Source organism: Mesoplodon bidens, assembly GCF_964165515.1.
Source record: "Mesoplodon bidens genome assembly, chromosome: 13".
Taxonomy (NCBI): domain Eukaryota; kingdom Metazoa; phylum Chordata; class Mammalia; order Artiodactyla; family Ziphiidae; genus Mesoplodon; species Mesoplodon bidens.
The window spans coordinates 8,260,667-8,278,806 of NC_138169.1; the positions used below are offsets into that span (position 1 = coordinate 8,260,667).

General features: G+C 46.1%; 1 protein-coding gene across 5 annotated transcripts in view; it reads right to left on the bottom strand.

Moving 5' to 3' along the window:
• Window positions 1–17,780, bottom strand: part of CFAP251 (cilia and flagella associated protein 251) — a 64,860-nt gene extending 47,080 nt beyond the window's left edge. For 2 of the 5 annotated variants that reach the window (XM_081253172.1, XM_081253176.1), the window contains exons 1-6: window positions 16,349–16,892; window positions 15,281–15,694; window positions 9,663–9,803; window positions 7,139–7,248; window positions 1,615–1,726; window positions 1,276–1,356 (exon numbers count right to left, since the gene is read on the bottom strand). In XM_081253172.1, coding sequence (XP_081109298.1) covers window positions 1,276–1,356; window positions 1,615–1,726; window positions 7,139–7,248; window positions 9,663–9,803; window positions 15,281–15,694; window positions 16,349–16,747 — 1,257 coding nt within the window. In that variant the 5' untranslated portion in view covers window positions 16,748–16,892. Of the gene's footprint in view, window positions 1–1,275; window positions 1,357–1,614; window positions 1,727–7,138; window positions 7,249–9,662; window positions 9,804–15,280; window positions 15,695–16,348; window positions 16,893–17,039; window positions 17,331–17,395; window positions 17,427–17,669 lie in introns of those variants that run through there. The other 3 variants (XM_081253173.1, XM_081253175.1, XM_081253174.1) reach the window with 3 other exon arrangements.
• Window positions 17,781–18,140: the final 360 nt, after the last annotated feature.

Sequence of the window (18,140 nt, forward strand, 5' to 3'; positions counted from 1 at the left end):
ACGGGTTCAAGCCCTGGTCCGGGAAGACCCCACATGCCACAGAGCAGCTAAGCCTGTGCGCCACAACTACTGAGCCCGTGTGCCACAACTACTGAAGCCCACGCACCTGGAGCCTGTGCTCTGCAACAAGAGAAGCCACCACAATGAGAAGCCCGCACACGGCAACAAAGAGTAGCCCCTGCTCGCCACGACTAGAGAAAGCCCGCGTGCAGCAACAAAGACCCAACGCAGCCATAAATAAATAAATAAATAAATAAATAAATAAATAAATAAATAAATAAAATCTGTAAGAAAAAATAAACAGAAAGACTTCCATGCTCGTGGACTGGAAGACAATGAGGTTAAGATGACAAGACTACCCAAAGCAATCTATAGATTCAATGCAATCTCTATCAAAATCCCCAGCGCATTTTTGGTAGCAATAGAAAAACCCATCCTAAATACCCAGGTATGGCTGGTAGCTTTGAGAAGTAAGGAAATTTGGGGGGGCACTTCCCTGGCAGTCCAGTGGTTAGGACTCTGCGCTTTCACTGCCAAGGGTGCAGGTTTGATCCCTGGTCGGGGAACTAAGGTCCTACAAGCCATGCGGTGTGGCTAAAAGAAAAAAAAAAAAAAAAAAGGAAGGAAATTTTTTTGAGGGAGCAGAAGGAATGTTGGCGGAGGGAGAGCAGGAGGAAAAAGGGACGTAAAGCTGACAATGACGTGTGCCTCGCTGAGTCCAGTCACCCAGACCCCCTGCTTGGGTTCTGGTTCACACAAGCCATGGACATCCTTACCACAGTGTCTGGTACACAGTAGGTACTCAATAAATGCAGGTGAATCATGGCTGTGAGCATGAATGAGACGATGCAGAGCAGCACCGTCAGTGCTCTGGGTGCCCTCGGCAAGTCACCTCACGCAAATCGAGAATAATAACTCCCCTATATGAGGAGCAGTTCAGAACACGCTTCTAGAATAAGAAAGGCTGCTAGCTGGGTGACTTTAGACCAATTATTTGATAGTTAATAGTAGTAATATGAATCCCACAGTAACATCTTCTCAGCATGTTTGCATGGATTACATGAGATACTGTATGCAAAGAACTTAGCAGAATCTGGCACATAAGAAGTGATCCAAAAAATTAGCTATTATCATCAAAAATAAAATGAGATCATGGACTGGAGTTTTTAAAAAGCTCTAGTGCACCATAACAAAGCTCCAGTAAAACAAAAAGTAGTTTTGAACTGGCTTCAGGGTACCTTTAGGTGGATCTTTACAGGCTCGAAATGAACTCACCTGAAAACCATACTCTTTGGGAAGGTTAAGAGTGCAGGCCGGTGTTTCCACCGCTAAAGTCCACTTCCAGATGCAAACTTTCTGTAAGTGATGGCAGACAGAGGAGAGTGAGAAGGTTCCTGAAGGCTACTGGAGAAACCTACACCTCTTGTGGTAAGCCAGTGACTTCCCCTAACTAAGCAAGGCACAGTGAGCTAAGCCGCAGGCAGGGAGCCCCTGACCGGTCACCCCGCCTCCACCCAGAGAACCACAGACGCCACACAGCCTGAGCAGAGCTGCTCGCGGGGACACTTGTGACGGGGGGGCCAGCCGCTGAAGCTGCCGTGACAGTCCCTGTACCTGGATCTCAGCGTCTGAGATGGTCGCCAGGTACTTGGCGTCGCGGGTGATGGCCATGGCCCTGATGCCGTCACCTTCTGGGCAGCTGTTGAATATCGTGTGCACAGGAATGCTGCAAAACAGGACGGGGGACACCCAGGTCAGGAACAGAACAGCTACCGAGAAACAAACGTGGTCCACCCACATGATGGAAAGTTGCCCCACCGTAAAAAAGAAGTGAAGCACTGACACAGGCGACAACACGGATGAACCTTGAAACCATGCTGCTGAGTGAAAGAAGCCAGACACCAAAGGCTACATATTGTATGATTCCATTTATATCAAACCTCCAAGATAGGCAAATCCATAGAGGCGGAAAGCAGATGCATGTTTTCCAGAGGGTAGGGGAGCGGGGTGTGAAGGCTGATGGTTTCACTGATTCCTTCTGCGGCAAAGAAAATGATCTGCAACCAGAGGCAGTGGTTGCACCACACTGTGCATATACTAAATGCCACTGGGTTGTTCACTTTAAAATGGTTACTTTTATGTTATGTGAATTGTACCTCAAATTTAAAACAAAAACTAACGCAGGGCAGCATGTAAACATGCTATTTGTTCTCTCCTGGAGCTCTAGTCTCTCCTTCATTATCGAGTGCTGATTCTATGCCAGGCGTGAAGGAGGAGAACGTGAAACAAGATGTCTGGGACACCATCCTAGCCCTCAGGAAAGCCGGCGTCCTCCTCCAGAAGGGGGAGTGTAAACAAGCACAGGCTTTCTCGACAGCAACTTCCGTGCATCTGTCAAAATCCTCAATGCACAGACCCTAAGACTCGCCAATTCCACGTCTACAACATTTTTTTTCCTAGAGAAATAATAGCAAAAGTAAACAGAGATAAATGCCAGTTCATGTTTATTGTGGCACTGCTTTAATAGCAAAAATCTGGAAACAACACAAATATCCATTAATATGGGATTTGTTTTAAAAATATCATGGTAAACCATATAATGAAAAAGCATGCCACCTTCAAAAAGAATGAGGTAGATTTGGGAAAGTGACCAAAATTTTGTGGAAAAAAGCAAATAGCAAAACAGTAGACGTAGCATCATCCTGAGAGAGAGAGAGGAGAGACAGAGAGACAGAGAGACAGAGAGAGAGAGAGAGAGAGAGAGAGAGAGAGAGAGAGAGTGTGTGTGTGTGTATTTATATGTATAGAAAAAAGTCTGGAGGAATGAACTCCAAACTACATGGTGACTCTGGATATAGGTTTGGGTGAAGGGGGACTTTTTTTTTTTTCTTCTTACACGTCTGTATTGTGTCACTGGCAAGACTTCAAAACTGTAAGATGCAGACAAAGCCTTAACACACGCAGAATTTAATTAGATGATATCTGAATATCTGAGAGAGCCAAAGAAATGCAAGAAACAGCTGAAGCAATGATGGAAGTAAGCTGTGATGTGGTGGGGGTCCCTGACTTCCACTGGAAGAGTGGGTGGTAGGAAGACTTAATCCCAGAACGCGGGCTGTGCAGACCCCCCGTTGGTTTTTCATTATGGAGACCTTGTTACAGCAAATATACACAGGCCTCAGTATGTCACACAGGTCTCAGTATGTCACATCAGTGTCCCAATTGGCTGGAACCAAGTCTGTGCCCTAGCTGAGGACCTGTCTGTTTCTCTGTCACTTGAGATATTTTATCCCACTGAGACGTGGCCCCAAAAATTCCCTTGGGAAGGGAGTCCTAAAGTTGTTGGGAATGACATAATGACGTTCTTCGTGGGAAGGTGTATCTCATCCCCAGGGATATTTAGAATTAAATGCAGAGAAGACGAAGTCAGTTTGACCTGTACTCTTAACATATTTGTGATAAGAGAATTTGTTCCTTTTTTTAAGAATGGGTCATGTTTAAGAGAATTTAACATATTGGTCTCTAACAGATTAATTTGTGATTCTAACTTAAAGTCTGTAGTTGATTTAGACTTGTGATTTTAAATTCAAATTGTATTAGGTTTATAAACAATACTTGAACACTTAAGAGAACTTAGGACTTGCCATATTTATGTCTAATTTATTAGATTTACAAGAATTACTTAAGTACTGGTGAAGGATTTATTTGTTAATCAGACTACTAAAGAACTTAAAGATGAAACTGAATATATTCCATTTCTAAATACAGTTTAAAATGTTTAAAAGGAGTTAATAAAATTTGTGAGACCAAACATTAATCAAAGCCCCCTTATACGCAATTGCAAAAATATGCTAGATTTACAGAGTAAGATTCAAGTTGAACTAATATCTCAAGGAAGAAGTACCGTTTATCACTTTAATAAGGTGAATATTAATTCTAAAACCAGATCATCCTTTCTGGGTTCCCAGAGTCATCATCTGCAATATCATAAAATTCATATCGACATATCATTTTAATTGTTAACCACAGATACACTTCACTTTGTAATTTTAAAAAATGACTGCCAGAGTCACCCCCGGTCTAGTGGGGGAGACAGCTCTATAAACAAGAAAAAAGCAAAGGATAAACACTGTTTGAATGGAGGCCAGCTCTGCCTGGGGCAGGGGAGCTGTCAGCAAAGGCTTGAGAGAAGAGAGGCACCAGAGGGGCCCATCCTTCCTGCCTCAGGACTTCCTGATGCAGGAGATGACTTTCCCTCTCGTGTGTGCCAGGTGGATGTGCCATTTCTTGCAGCTGAAAAGCATGTAATCGCTAGAGATGACTGCTAGGCAAGCAGACGGGAATTTGATTTCGTGGGGGAAGTGTCTGCATGGCTAGGATATGAGCGTGTACTCCCTGTAACAAGGGCTGAGCTGGCAACGGGCAGCAGGGGAGCCCATTAGGATTTTGCACATGGGAAAAGATCACACTCAAAGTGTTGTAGAGAAAAACCATACGATGATATATGATGATGGCCATACATGTGTATTTTTTTTGGCCTCGAGGCAGGCAGGATCTTAGTTCCCTGACCAGGGATCGAACCCATGGCCCCTGCAGTGGAAGCACGGAGTCTTAACTACTGGACCACCAGGGAAGTCCCCTTACACATGTGCATTTAAAACAACAGCAAATGTTCTGGAAGGAAACACACCAAATTGACTACCTAGAGGACTAGGATTGGAGATGGTGGCCAAAGGAGACTTTAGCTTCCAATTAAAATGTATTAAAGTGATTTTAAAAAAATCAGCAGATGAATGGATAAACAACATGTGGTATATCCATGCAATGGAATCTTAAACAGCTATAAAAAGGAATGGAGTACTGATTCATGCTATAACATGGAAGAATTTTGAAAATATTATGTTAAGTAAAAGAAGCCAGACACAAAAGCCACATATTGTATGATTCCACGGACATGAGATGTTCAGAATAGGCAAATCTTTTTTTTTTTTTTTTTTTTTGCGGTACGCGGGCCTCTCACTGTTGTGGCCTCTCCCACTGCAGAGCACAGGCTCCGGACGCGCAGGCTCAGCGGCCATGGCTCACGGGCCCAGCCGCTCCGCGGCATGTGGGATCTTCCCGGACCGGGGCATGAACCCATGTCCCCTGCATCGGCAGGCGGACTCTCAACCACTGCGCCACCAGGGAAGCCCCAGAACAGGCAAATCTTTACAGCCAGATAGTAGATTAGAGGTTGAGGGGAGGGAGGATGAGGAGTTCATTAGTTCAGATGTTCTGGCTGGGTGCTGCGAGTGTTCTGGAAATAGTGGTGACGGCTGCACAACACTGTGGATGTAATTAATGCCAGTGAATTGTATATACATTTAAAAGTGGTTCAGTGTCACGGAGGCTGGGTTGAAGAGCGAAACTGCAGTGGGAGAGATCGGTCAGGAGGCTACTGCAATGGCCCAAGCAGGAGAGGGTGGGCAGAGGCGGTGGATGTGGGTTCAGAAGTTATTTGGAGGTGGAAGCGCAGGACTTTTGGACATTTTAGCAAGAGATGCCCATGGGACATGCAGGTGTCTGTTCTCCAGCAGCTTCCCCATCAGCAGACAGGAAACACTGAGACAGCTGTTGAGAGTAAGATGGCGCAGTTTCAAACCCTGGCTCTGTTCCTGCCTGGCTGGAGAACATCACCAACATATCCTCACGCCCTCAGGCCACAGCTAAGGAATGACCAGAGGAGGATGAGGCTGAAAAGAGTCTGAGAGGGAACAGAGAGCAAGCAGGATGAGGACCAGGGGGACATGGTGTCAGAGGGGCCAAGGGAAATGATTAGGTAATATGGCCCTATGGAGGCCACCGGTCACCTGGGAGAGAGCAGTTCCTGTGTCATAGAACATTCAACATAACTTCTTCCTAAACTTCTTCTCCACCTGGACTCGTCCACCCCCCACCTCACCCCATCCCACCCCCCTACACACCCAACCAAGGCCTTACAATCTTGTCAGTGAATCTAGCACTGCTCTCTGCCTCTGGGACCAGGAATTACGAAAGGACACACATCTGTGAGCATCTATCCTGGGCCAGGTGCTGTGCTCTGGATCTTCCTAACAATCCCGTAGCGTAAGTAGAGTAGATCAAATAGCGCCCTCTCGAAATTCATTCCACCCAGAACCTCAGAAGCGAGCTTATACAGAAAGAGAGTCTCTGCGGATGTAATTAGTTAAGATGAGGTCATACTGGTTAGGGTGGACCCTAAACCCAATGACTGGAGTCCTTATAAAAGAGAAGACCGGGCTTCCCTGGTGGCGCAGTGGTTGGGAGTCCGCCTGCCGATGCAGGGGACACGGGTTCGTGCCCCGGTCCGGGAAGATCCCACATGTCATGGAGCGGCTAGGCCCGTGAGCCATGGCTGCTGAGCCTGAGCGTCCGGAGCCTGTGCTCCACAACGGGAGAGGCCACAGCAGTGAGAGGCCCGCGTACCGCAAAAAAAAAAAAAAAAAAAAAAAAAAGAGAGAGAAGACCTTACAGAGAGACACAGAGGGGGAAACGCCACATGAAGATGGAAGTAGAGGCTGGAGTGACGTGTCTACAGGTCAAGGACCACCAAGAATGCCAGCAACTACCCAAAGGAGGAGGGGAGCATGGGACAGATTCCCTCTCAGGGCCCCAGGAGCTCCCTGCAGACTCCCCAGTTTCAGACATTTGGCCTCATGAACAATGAGAAAATAAATTTCTGTGACTTTAAGCCACCCAGATTGGGGTAATTTCTTACAGCAGCCCAGGGAAATGAAGACAGTAAGTATGATTAGTCTTTTTTTTTTTTTGGCAGATGGTGAAAGTCACATAATTTCTCTGGGTCTCCCAGCTGGGTGAGTGGGAGTTAGCCTCCCTCAACCCAGTCTGCCTGGGGGCCACCGACAAACCAAGTTTCTGGGCTTAAAGAGCCGAGAATCACCCATGGGAAATTCACCAAAGTGATGTCACCCCAACAGGCCTTGAGGCAATAAGACAACCTCCCCTGAGAACCTCACCCCTCGCCCTGCCTCCCAGCACCGCCTTCTGTATCCCTGGACCGGCATGACTCCTTTTTTGGGGGGTCACGGTGGCAGACACTGTACAAAAACTCGGGGGAAAGTGGCTGCGACATGCCTACCCCGTGAAGCAGTCCCATATGATTATCAGGCAGTCGGGCCCCTTGTCGGCCGTGGCGACCCAGCGCCTGTCTTCGCTGATGCAGAGGCAGGAGATGACGTTGGGGTGGCCCTGCAGACGTGGAGAGAAGTCGCTCTGAGACGGAGGTTGCGGGGGGCCCAGCCCTGGCACCAGCAGGAAAGGCGGGGCCCCGGAGGCACACCTGAGCTCCCTTTCCAGATGCCGCTGGCTGAAAATCCTACTCCCACCCGCCTTCCCCGGTGTTTCTCTACAGCCAGAGGTTTTCAAACTTCCCCTCAAAACACTCTCCGGGTAAGCTGCACTCCCTGCAAGAACAGTGGTTTCCTAGGGGTCGAGGCATATACCCGACTCTGAACCCACGCTGAGAATACACATCCAGGTCCCCCCACCTCCAGCCCCCTCGAACCTCCCTACCAGCCTCATCTCCCCCAAAACTGCTCACTCAGGTCACTGAGCAGCTCTGGAACCAAAGCCTCCTCATGGGCCTCTGCTTTCACTCGTATCCTCCTACGGTCTTCCCCACACAACAGAGGAATCTTCTGGAAACACGAACAAGATGGCAGCCGGGAAACAGCCCCTGTTTCCCTCCTTCCATGTCACCCCTCGCTCACTCTGGCCTCCTCTCTGGGCCTCACATATGAGGCATGAAAACTCAGAGCTCTGTCTGTCTGTCTGGGATGCTCTTCCCCGCAAAATGGCCCCGGGCTGGCTCAGGCTCAGCCTTCAGGTCTTAGCACAAACAGCACTTTTTTATTCGCTGCCCACCCAATCCAGAGGAAGTCTCCTCTCACCCTGATTCTTCCCTCTTAAAGCATTTTCACGTTTCCTTTCAAGCAACTGTTAAAATCTTTAGGTATATGCTTATGTGTTCACTTGTTTAACGGCTGTCTCTCCATGAGGGGGGACTAGATCTATTTTGCTCATGACTACAGACCCGTCACATGAAACACAGTGGTTATGACAAATACATGTGGGATGAATGAATGAACGAACGAATGGCCAAGGCCACTCCCAGCCACCCAACTCTGCGGAGGCTGGACGCCCGCCTGGCTGCTGCTCCCTACTTCTCAGCCCCTCTGCCCCGCCCACCCCCCTGACTCTGAGCCTGCCCACCACACTGTGCTTTCTCCCCCTGCTGCTAGCTCTGTGCTCAGTGCTCCACATTCATCTAAGCTCTGAGAAGGGCTGCTTGCTGACTGTGTGTGTATTTCAGGACTTCTAGAAAGCAAATTCCTTAAGTTACACCCACATGTCTTGGATCCCTGGCACGATGCTGAATACTGGCTGAGCTCTTGGAAAATACTTTGTGAAGTTTCTGATCTAGGCATTGACTAAGGAAGGTCCTTATACGTCAACTGAAAAGGGTAACATGGAACTGTTTACCGGGTTAACTAGTGGAAAGTCGGACACCGGGAAAACGTGACATTTGGACAGGTAAATGATGAAAACGAAAGGGGTCAAAAACATCCGGAACAGAGGAGGCAGAGTGGTGAGGGGAAGGCAGGCATGTGGGGCATTCGGGGAGGCACAGAGCAGGGTGTAAATAAAGCCAAGTGCTGGAGGGAGGAGACAGGAGGCAAGACTGACCTACTTAATACTTTGAAGTCAGGAGACCTGGATGTAAGACCTGGCTTCAGCATCTGCTAGCACAGCCTTGGGCAAGTCAGCTAAATCCCTCTGAGCCTCAGTTTCCTCTCCTGTGAAATGGGAATATTAACACTCACTTCTCAGCATGAGTAGGAGGATCAAAGCCCTTTGAGCCCTGGAAAGGAGTCTGAGTGTTAATTAGGTCCGAATCCCTGCCCTTTGCATCTCACCATAGTCCTGTGGAGACAACATGGTCTCTCCTGACCACATTTTTACAGAAATGTAAAAACTACAGATGCTTTAGATTCTAGTTACTATAAAATTAAAGTCAACTGCTATTTGTAAATTGATTCTGATTAGAATCAGAGAGAAAACGAACAATAAAATGTGTTCCTAAAAACAGAGTTTGCTATGGTTCAGAAGAGAGGAAGGAAAACGTGTATGAGATGGAATGAAGTTGACCCCTGAAATAAAAACCAAAGTGCTGGACTTCCCTGGTGGCACAGTGGTTAAGAATCCACCTGCCAATGCAGGGGACACTGGTTCGAGCCCTGGTCTGGGAAGATCCCACATGCCGTGGAGCAACGAAGCCCGTGCGCCACAACCACTGAGCCTGAGCTCTAGAGCCCGGGAGCCACAACTACTGAGCCTGCGTGCCACAAATACTGAAGCCCGCGCACCTAGAGCCCGTGCTCCGCAACAAGAAAAGCCACCGCAATGAGAAGCCTGCGCACCACAACGAAGAGTAGCCCCTGCTTGCCACAACTAGAGAAAGCCCGCACACAGCAGCGAAGACCCAACGCAGCCAAAAATAAATTAATTAATTAATTAATGAAAAAGCAACAACGATAACAACCAAAGTGCTGTACTCAGGTTAAAAACAACCTCTTTCACTTGAAGTAAGAAAACCTGCAAACCTGCAGATGGTGCTGGTTATTCTTGAAGACGTTGTAGATGACCGCAGTGTGAGCGCTGGCGTACAGAAGCACTCTCTGGTTTTCATCTTGCATGTAGTAAACAGGAAGGGAACTGTTCCACCCGAACGACCAGGTCATGGCCTGGAAGACAAAGGTAAAACCAGGAAGACACTACGGTGCACGAACCCAGAGCTGTGACGCCGGGTACTCCCGGCCTGAGTCCTGGAGGAGAAGGATGCACATCATCAGCCAATGAAGAGACATCACCTTGAGAAGTCCTCAAGAGCACGCTACACCGTGGATGACCCCTGAAAACGCGATGCTACGTGAAAGGAGCCAGATGCAAAGGACCACATACTGTGTGACCCCATCTACATAAAAAGTCCAGAACAGGCAGATCCATAGAGACAGAAAGCAGATCAGTGGTTGCCAGGGGGTGAGGGGAGGGGGAATGGGGAGCGACTGCTTACTGCGTATGGGTTTCTTTTTGGGGTGACGGAAATGTTCTGAAATTAGATACCGGCAATGGTTGCATAACCTAGGGAACAGGCTAAAAACCAATCGACTGTATACTTTAAAAGGGAAATTTTCAGACATAGAAAACAAACTTATGGTTACAAAAGGGGGGAGGGGGGTGGGAGCGATAAATTAGGAGTTGGGGATTAACAGGTACACACTACTATATATAAAATAGATAACCAACAAGGACCTACTGTATAGCACAGGGAACTATACTCAATATTTGGTAATAATCTATAAGGGAAAAGGATCTGAAAAAGAATATATATATGTAAATGTATACATATGAATCATTGAACATTGTTGTGTTAGTTTATATATAATATATAGATATATAATCAACTATAGTTAGAGTTAGATATATAATCAACTACATTTCAACAAAAATAAATTTTAAAAACTTTTTTTAATTTTAAAGGGTAAACTTTACAAGGATGTGGAGAAACTGGGACCCTTGGGCGTTACTGGCGGGAGTGTGAAATGGTGCAGCTGCTGTGGAAAACAGTACGGAGGTTCCTCAAAAAACTGAAAATACAGTTACCATATACTCCAGCAATCACACTTCTGGGTATCTACCCAAAAGAACAGGAAACAGGGTCTCAAAGAGATCTGTGTACACCCGTGTTCAAAGCAGCATATTTCACAGTAGCCAAAAGGTGGAAAAGAAGCCAGTGTCCATTGACAGATGAATGGATAAACAAAAGGTGAGCATTATTCAGCCTCCAAAGGGATGGAGATTCTGACACATGCTCCGACATGGATGAACCTTGAGGACATTATATAAGTAAAATACACCAGTCGAACTGAATGGTTCCACTTATATGAGGTCCCTAGAGTAGTCAAATTCATAGAGACAGAAAGCAGAAGGGTAGTAGCCAGGGACCGGGGTGGGGATGGGGAGCTGGTGTTTGTGGGTACAGTGTGTGTTTCACAAGATGAAGGGGGTTATGGGGATGGGCGATGATGGCGGCTGCACAACCATGTGAATGTATTTAATACCATTGAGCTTTTACACATAAAAATGGTTAAGGTGGTAAATTTTATGTTATGTGCCTTTTACCACAATCTTTTAAGAAAAAGTTAAGAGGGTGGATTTTATGGATGTGAATTCTACCTCGATTTAAAAAGAAAAGAAAAGCTACGTGGTGCTTACACAGGCGTGTTTACTGTGTAAGAATTCAATGAGTTCTACACTTCTGTGTGCTCTTTCTGTTTATATGTTATATTTCAATAAAGACGTTTCCTTTAAAAAAAAGAAAGTCTTCAACAGTAAATAGAAACAACTTCCTATTCATCTTCTCCCCAGGACCTAGACCCAGCTCAGTACCAAACACACAGGGAGCACTTCATGTCGTGAAATTCAATTTACTGAATGAGAGTACGTAGAATGGACAAGTTAAAATAAAGTCACTAAGTAATTTCATAAGAAAGGCAATCATTCAGCCTGGGTATTTGTTCCTTATACACGATTTTCCCTGGAAGGATAAAGTATAAAAGAGACAAAATTCCCTTAGGAGGATTAAAAATTCCACACTGCCAGGAACAAGTCCAAAATAAAAATTTCATGAAATGAAAGATAATAGGTACTATAAATCTGACTACTGCTTCCAATTCAATAGTAGTTTGTTTATGTATATCTTTGTATTCAACGTCTCTTACAAAAATTATGGGTAAACTGTGGTACGTTCATACAACGGAATATTATTCAGCTATAAAAAGAAATGAGCTTGTAAGCCATGAAAAGATGTGGAGGAACCTTAAATGCATGTTGCTAAGTGAAAGACGCCAGGCTGAAAAGGCTACAAACTGTATGATTCCAACTACATGACACTGTGGAAAAGGCAAAACTATGGAGACAATAAAAATCAATGGTTGTCAGGGGCTTGGGGGGGGTGACAAGGGGGAGGGAGAGATGAACAGGTAGGGCACAGGACATTTTGGGGGCAGTGAAACTACTCTGTATCAAACAACAATGGTAGATACATGTCATTATGCATTTGTCAAAGCCCAGAGAATGTACATCACAGAGTGAACCCTAAGGTAAACTATGGACTTTAGGTAATTCTAACTCATCCATATTGGCTCATCAATTGCGACAAATGTACTGCACTAATGCAAGATGGTAAAAATAGAGGAGACAAGGGGGGAAGGAGGCACAAGGGAGTATGTGGGAATTCTCTGTGTTTTTCATTCAATTTTTCTATAAACCTAAAACTGCCCCCAAATAATAAAGTCTATTTAAAAAATTAACCAAGGCTGATGTGGTAGAGTATTTAAAGTGATGGCTAAGTGATTAGTTACCAAAAATCAGTGGGTTATATTGGAGCAGAGAAATGAAATCTGGTGATGGGATTTCCCTGGCGGTCCAATGGTTAAGACTCCGAGCTGCCACTGCAGGGGGCACGGGTTCCATCCCTGGTCAGGGAACTAAGATCTTGCATGCCTCACGGCCGAAAGAAAAAAAAATAAAGAAATGAAATCTGGTGAGTTTCCTTTCTGATCTTTGAATGATACTTAAGGTTAAATTGATGTACCGTATATCTCTCCCAAGACAGAGTGGGCAACGTGGCCCATTTCTCTCTCCTACACGCTTCATTCCCCATTCTCTCCTGATTCCATCTGCTCATTCGCTGTAATTTATATTTATATTTAGGTCTTTTATTGCGTGGGCGTGAGTGGTAGAATCACGGAATCATAATTGCCTCAAGCTGCAACTTCTAGGAACGGAACTATTTCATATCTGGCTGGTTCTTAAGAGCCAATTTCTTCAAGTGAGATGGTTCTTTTGGAAACCTGCTAATTCTAAAAGGCCTTATAGTCATCCTGGAAATTTGTTTTGAGATTTAACAGATTAGTTGTAAAAAGAAAACACTCTTAGCTAGACTCCTGTCTCCAGGTAAACCTCCTTTAAGGTCAAAACTAGGCTGACCTCACTCAGTAGTAGCAGAACTTCCTTGCTTGAGCAGCCCTCACGTTAACCAAAATCTCACAGTACTAACACTCATCGCATTTTGCACTAGTTTTAACACTCATGGCAAATGATGATGGAGACAGCCACCTCTTACATCAATCTTCTTCTAAAACATGGTCATCTGGAAAACAAAACTTTATTGTCAAAATCAGATTTCACTGTATTTGATAGTTATATGATTCCTTCTCATAAACCCATGATACCTTGTTACTTGGCTGGAGATGGTATTCACGGTTAGGTCTATTTACCATGAGCACTGAGAGTTATTACAGGCCTTTGGGATAAGCCGGGGGAGCCCAAAGGAAAAGGAGGATGCTGCAAGCACAGAGATGGAGAGGCACACACTCACTGAAGCACCTTTGGTGAGAGCAAGAAATTAGAAACAGCATAAATGGCCATCAATAAGGAAACAGCCAAACTTAAAATGAGGAAGTGGATAGACATGCACTGATACAAAAAATCCTCTAAGACATGTTAAGTGCAAAAACATTTATGCAGAAATGCAGAATATCTCACTGCAAAAACAAACAACTGAAAACACGAATCGTGTGCGTGTGTGTGCACAGATACATGTTTATATATGTACCAAAGAAGGTCTGGAGAGATACAGTTATACCAAACTGCAACAGTAGTCACCTCAGGAAAATGGGATTGGGATGGGAGTGTGTTCGAGAAAAGGAATCTTTGCCTTTGTGTATTTTTTTTATAAAGAGCACTTATTCATTTTAACAAAAAGAAGAAACAATAAAGGCGAAGGGAAAGGAAAAAGAAAGACAGCGCGCCCAAAGCGCTAAGCAAACCTGCAAAGAGAGAAGGCCTAGCAAGGTTTGGTTCTGCAGTGAGCCCAAGGCTAACAGGGGGCCCAGACCTGTGCAGTGGCTTTTGTCCAGTCCAGGTAGCTGGGGCCTGGATAAAAAGATCGCTTGCTCTTATTAGTGGCATTACCTGATTTCTGGTTAGTTGGCTAAACAAGACAAATGTCTTCAAGGGCTCTAAAACTCAATTATTCTTGGGACTTCCCTGGCGGTCCAGTGACTAGGACTCCAAGCTTCCACTGAAGAGGGTAAGGGTTCAATTTCTGATTGGGGAACTAAGATCCAACATGCCGCTCAGTGCGGCCAAATAGATAAATCAACTCAATTATCCTTTCTTTCAGACTGAGCGATTGCAAGCTTGAACCTTTAACTCCATTGCTCAGAGTCGGCCAAATCTACAGAAAGGAGGTTGTCAGTTCTCTGCACCCCCCCTCAGCATCCTTCCGTCACCACCACCAGCACAACCGTCACCGCCATCACCTAGTCGTTAACACTTGTCAAGTGCTCACTCTGTGTTAGGAACTGCATTAAGTACACACCGTCCATCACTTACAAATCTTCCAAAGACATGAATCTACGGTGGGGGGAGAAAAAAAGATGAATCCTAGGAAACAATTTTCAGAAAGTAGCAGATGGAGGAAGAAAGAAGGAGAAGGGGGAAAAAAAAAAAACCTCCTCTTCCTTCTCTTGGCAAATGATAATATTTTCACCCTCGCAGATGGCGCCTCCCTGGAACACTGTCAACTGCAGCAAAGGCAGACTCCTTTGGACCGCCTGGTGCTTTTCCCGGTGGCTTTCACTTTTTCCAGACCTTTGACTTTACCGATCTATCTTGGGATGTGGATAGTTTTAGGAACCTGTGGTGGTTTTAGGAGCTGGTAAAGGGACCAAGCCAGCAGAAGAGGCGAGGAGAGGAGGGAAAGGCAAGGAATTGGTGGTACGGAGGAGTATGATGATGTGGGAGAGAGAGAGGGAAAGGGAGGGAGAGAGACAGACGGAGCGAGAAGAGAGGGGAAAGAGGAGAGGTCGATTCCGAGTCTCCCCCAAGAAAACAGCGTCCTATACAACGGACAAACCATGTGCGGAATTTCCTGCCTGCAGAGCAACGCTGCTGAACCCAGATGCAGCGTTCGTGTCCACATACTGTCACACATGTCCAGCCACAGCTCCAAACTGAACTTTACAAAGACACAGGTCTGTGATTAGCTTAAAAAGGAGCTTTCTGGTGGTATTTTTTTCCATATGCATAAAATTCCCCTATTTCACAATACTCTCAAAACACTGGGGGAAATTTAAAAGCACGTTGCACTTACCAAGGGATACACGTTGGCACTGTCATCCTTTTGGAACAAAATGTCCTCGGTGGCAGTGGAGACCAGTGACATCTGAGGGATCCTTGCTTTGGGCTGGAATTCTTTTTCTTTTTTCTCATTTACATATAATACTCTTTTTTCTTTTCTCTCTTCTCTCTTTTCTGGCTCCAAGTCTCCCCTTTCTGGTTCCAAGTCTCTCCTTTCTTGTCCCAATTCATCTTGGGGCCTCTGGTCGGTTCTCTCTGCAAGCTCGCCTGAAGGCTGCTTTTCAGGGGAACTAAGCTGTTGTTCCGCAGCAGTAGTTAGATCCAAATCATGAAACTCTAATTGTGAGACCATGCTTCTTGGAAGTTCGAGTGTTTCCAGAAGCTCTGATTGTAATGAATGCTTTGACTCTCTACCACTATAGGTTTTCTTAAAAAAGAAATAAAAAGGAGCTTGTGATTCCAAATACAGTACACGCTGCTACATGCCCTCAGTTAGTTTCCTTTCTCTTCCTAATCAGCCAGTCTTAGTGTTAGCCTCACATCGGAATTATGAAGCACTTTTTAAAAAAGAGCCTGGGACATTCTGTACTCAAATAACATGAATCGTGGGTGTGTCAGGTTTATCCTTGGCCTACTAGCAGACCCACGACAGCAAAATTATTCTTCTAAGTGGCACTGGTGGCCTCCAAAACCACCACAGGGCCACAGAGAGTCACTTCTCCTTGGACCAGAGGTGATTTCTACAGGCTGTTTAGACAAGCACACTCCAGCTAACCCCTGTCCTTTAAGTCAGCCCTGGTACACACCTCCTCCAGGAAGCTTTCCCTGATCATCCTCCAAGCTGGGTCAAGTCGGCCTTTATATAGATACGTATCTCCTAGGTACCTCTCAATCACTGCACTTAGTGTTATAATGTTTGTCTCCCTACATACCCTAGAGCTCCTTAAGAGAATGGATTGTGTCTTACTTGGTTTTATATCTGCAGAGCCTGGCAGGTAAGTGGGTAACAAGCATTCAATTAATGATTAGGAATGAATGAATGAACAAACGAATGACTGACTGAATGAAAATTCCTACTTACTGGGAGTGTTCCTGACAGGACTGATTGGGAATCAGTGGGTGTCAGTCTCTCCAAACTGATCATGGACTTGGTGATCTCTTGGGGCTTCACTGTGGTTTCTTCCTGTGCTCCTGCAGCCTCCTCCTTCCCAAATTCGTCCCCCTCGTCCTCCTCCTCCCCTTCCTCTCCCTCCGCTTCCCCCTCCTCCTCCCCCTCCTCCTGAGACCCTCTCCACGCTAATGTGTTGTCTTCTTTTAATTCCTGTTGCACAGTTTCTAACCCTTCATCATTTGGATCTTTTTCTTCAGCTTCTCCTTCTTCCATTTCTATTTCTCCATATTCTTCTGTTTCTTCCAGTGGGTTTTCCTCTGCATCTGACATTCTTCTCTTTGGAGATGTCTCTAGAGAAATTTTGAGCATAATAATCAGCAGGGCCCTCTGTTTTCCATTTTGATTTCCTGGTCCACAAACCTATCAATGAAATGTGCAATACCAGCTCTGTTCCTTTCCGTGGGAATAAAAAGAATGCCATACTCCTGGGAAAGCCTGTCTCAAATCTTTAAAAATATTGATCCCGGGCCTCATCTTTCTGAGAATAATTTTAGAGCCCTCTAACTCAGTTTATATGTATTCATAGTCCCACAGGCAGCAAAATGATAACCCAGGCATTAACAACAACTCTAATAATACGAATAGGGGAAGAAGCAGGTACCTTAGTGGTTAAAAGTGTTGGCTTTCCAGTCAGCCTCTCCTGGCATTGAATCCCAGTTCCACCACTCAGTTGCTCTGTGACCTTGGGCAAGTCACTTTACCCCTCGGAGTCTAAATCTGCTCACAGGCAAAATTAAAATGATAACCCTAAATTCTGGGGGTGTTGTGAAGATTAGATGAAATGACATATGTAAAATGCTCGAGGTGCAGCACAGAGTGCTTGAGAAATGGTAGCAGTCTAGAAAGTTAAAAAGCCTAACATATTCTCTCTTTTATTCCTTACAGCAAACTTAAGAGTCTGAAGCTCTGAGAGGTGAAGTGACTTATTCAAGATCATACAGCGAGTAAGAAGCAGACCTCTCAGTGCTCAGTTCCGCCATCTGAAAAATTGCTAAGATTTCAAGTCTAGGGCCCTTAGTACAGAGCCTCTTCCGACTGCCAAACTTTGCCAGATTCTTCATGGGGGGTACGGGGAGCAGGTGTGTGCGTCCGTGGGGGCACAAAGCCCAGGCGTGGCCCCTTCCTCCAGCTCAGGTCTGCCTGGAGCTGCCCCAGGCCGACCCCAGGTGGGGTGAGCGCCCCCCAAGAGGCACCAGGCCCCTCCTTGCCGGGGCCCCCGCCCCTGACTCACAGAGCGCGCCCACCCTGGTCCTCAAAGGCCGGGGTCTTCCCGCCGCGTGAACCCCTCGTCCACCTCCCGGCCTCCAGCTGACGCCGCTTTCTCCTCCAAGAGCTCCCTAGTTACGGTCGCCACCCAAGCCCCGTCTCCATGGTAATCGCTGCCGCCGGCAGGCGACGGGCCGTAAAGCAAGAAGGCTGGACAGCGGTCACGTGACCAGAAAGCGGCGGGAGCGGGGAGCTGGTCGAGCTCGCCCCCTGCCGCCGCGACTTGGGAAGTGAAATTGGCTTTCCTCTCACCTCCCCTCTGGTCCCCTCCCACTCTCCCCCATGTTTTCCCTTGGTGCCATCCCCTGAGAAGCTGCAGCGGCCAATCCTAGCAACTCTGACTTTCTGAAGACTTGACAAAGTTATGTGAAGACGTTCGAACGGTTTGATAACATTCTCTTTGTCAAAAGCAAACTAAATTTCCCGGTCTCACTGG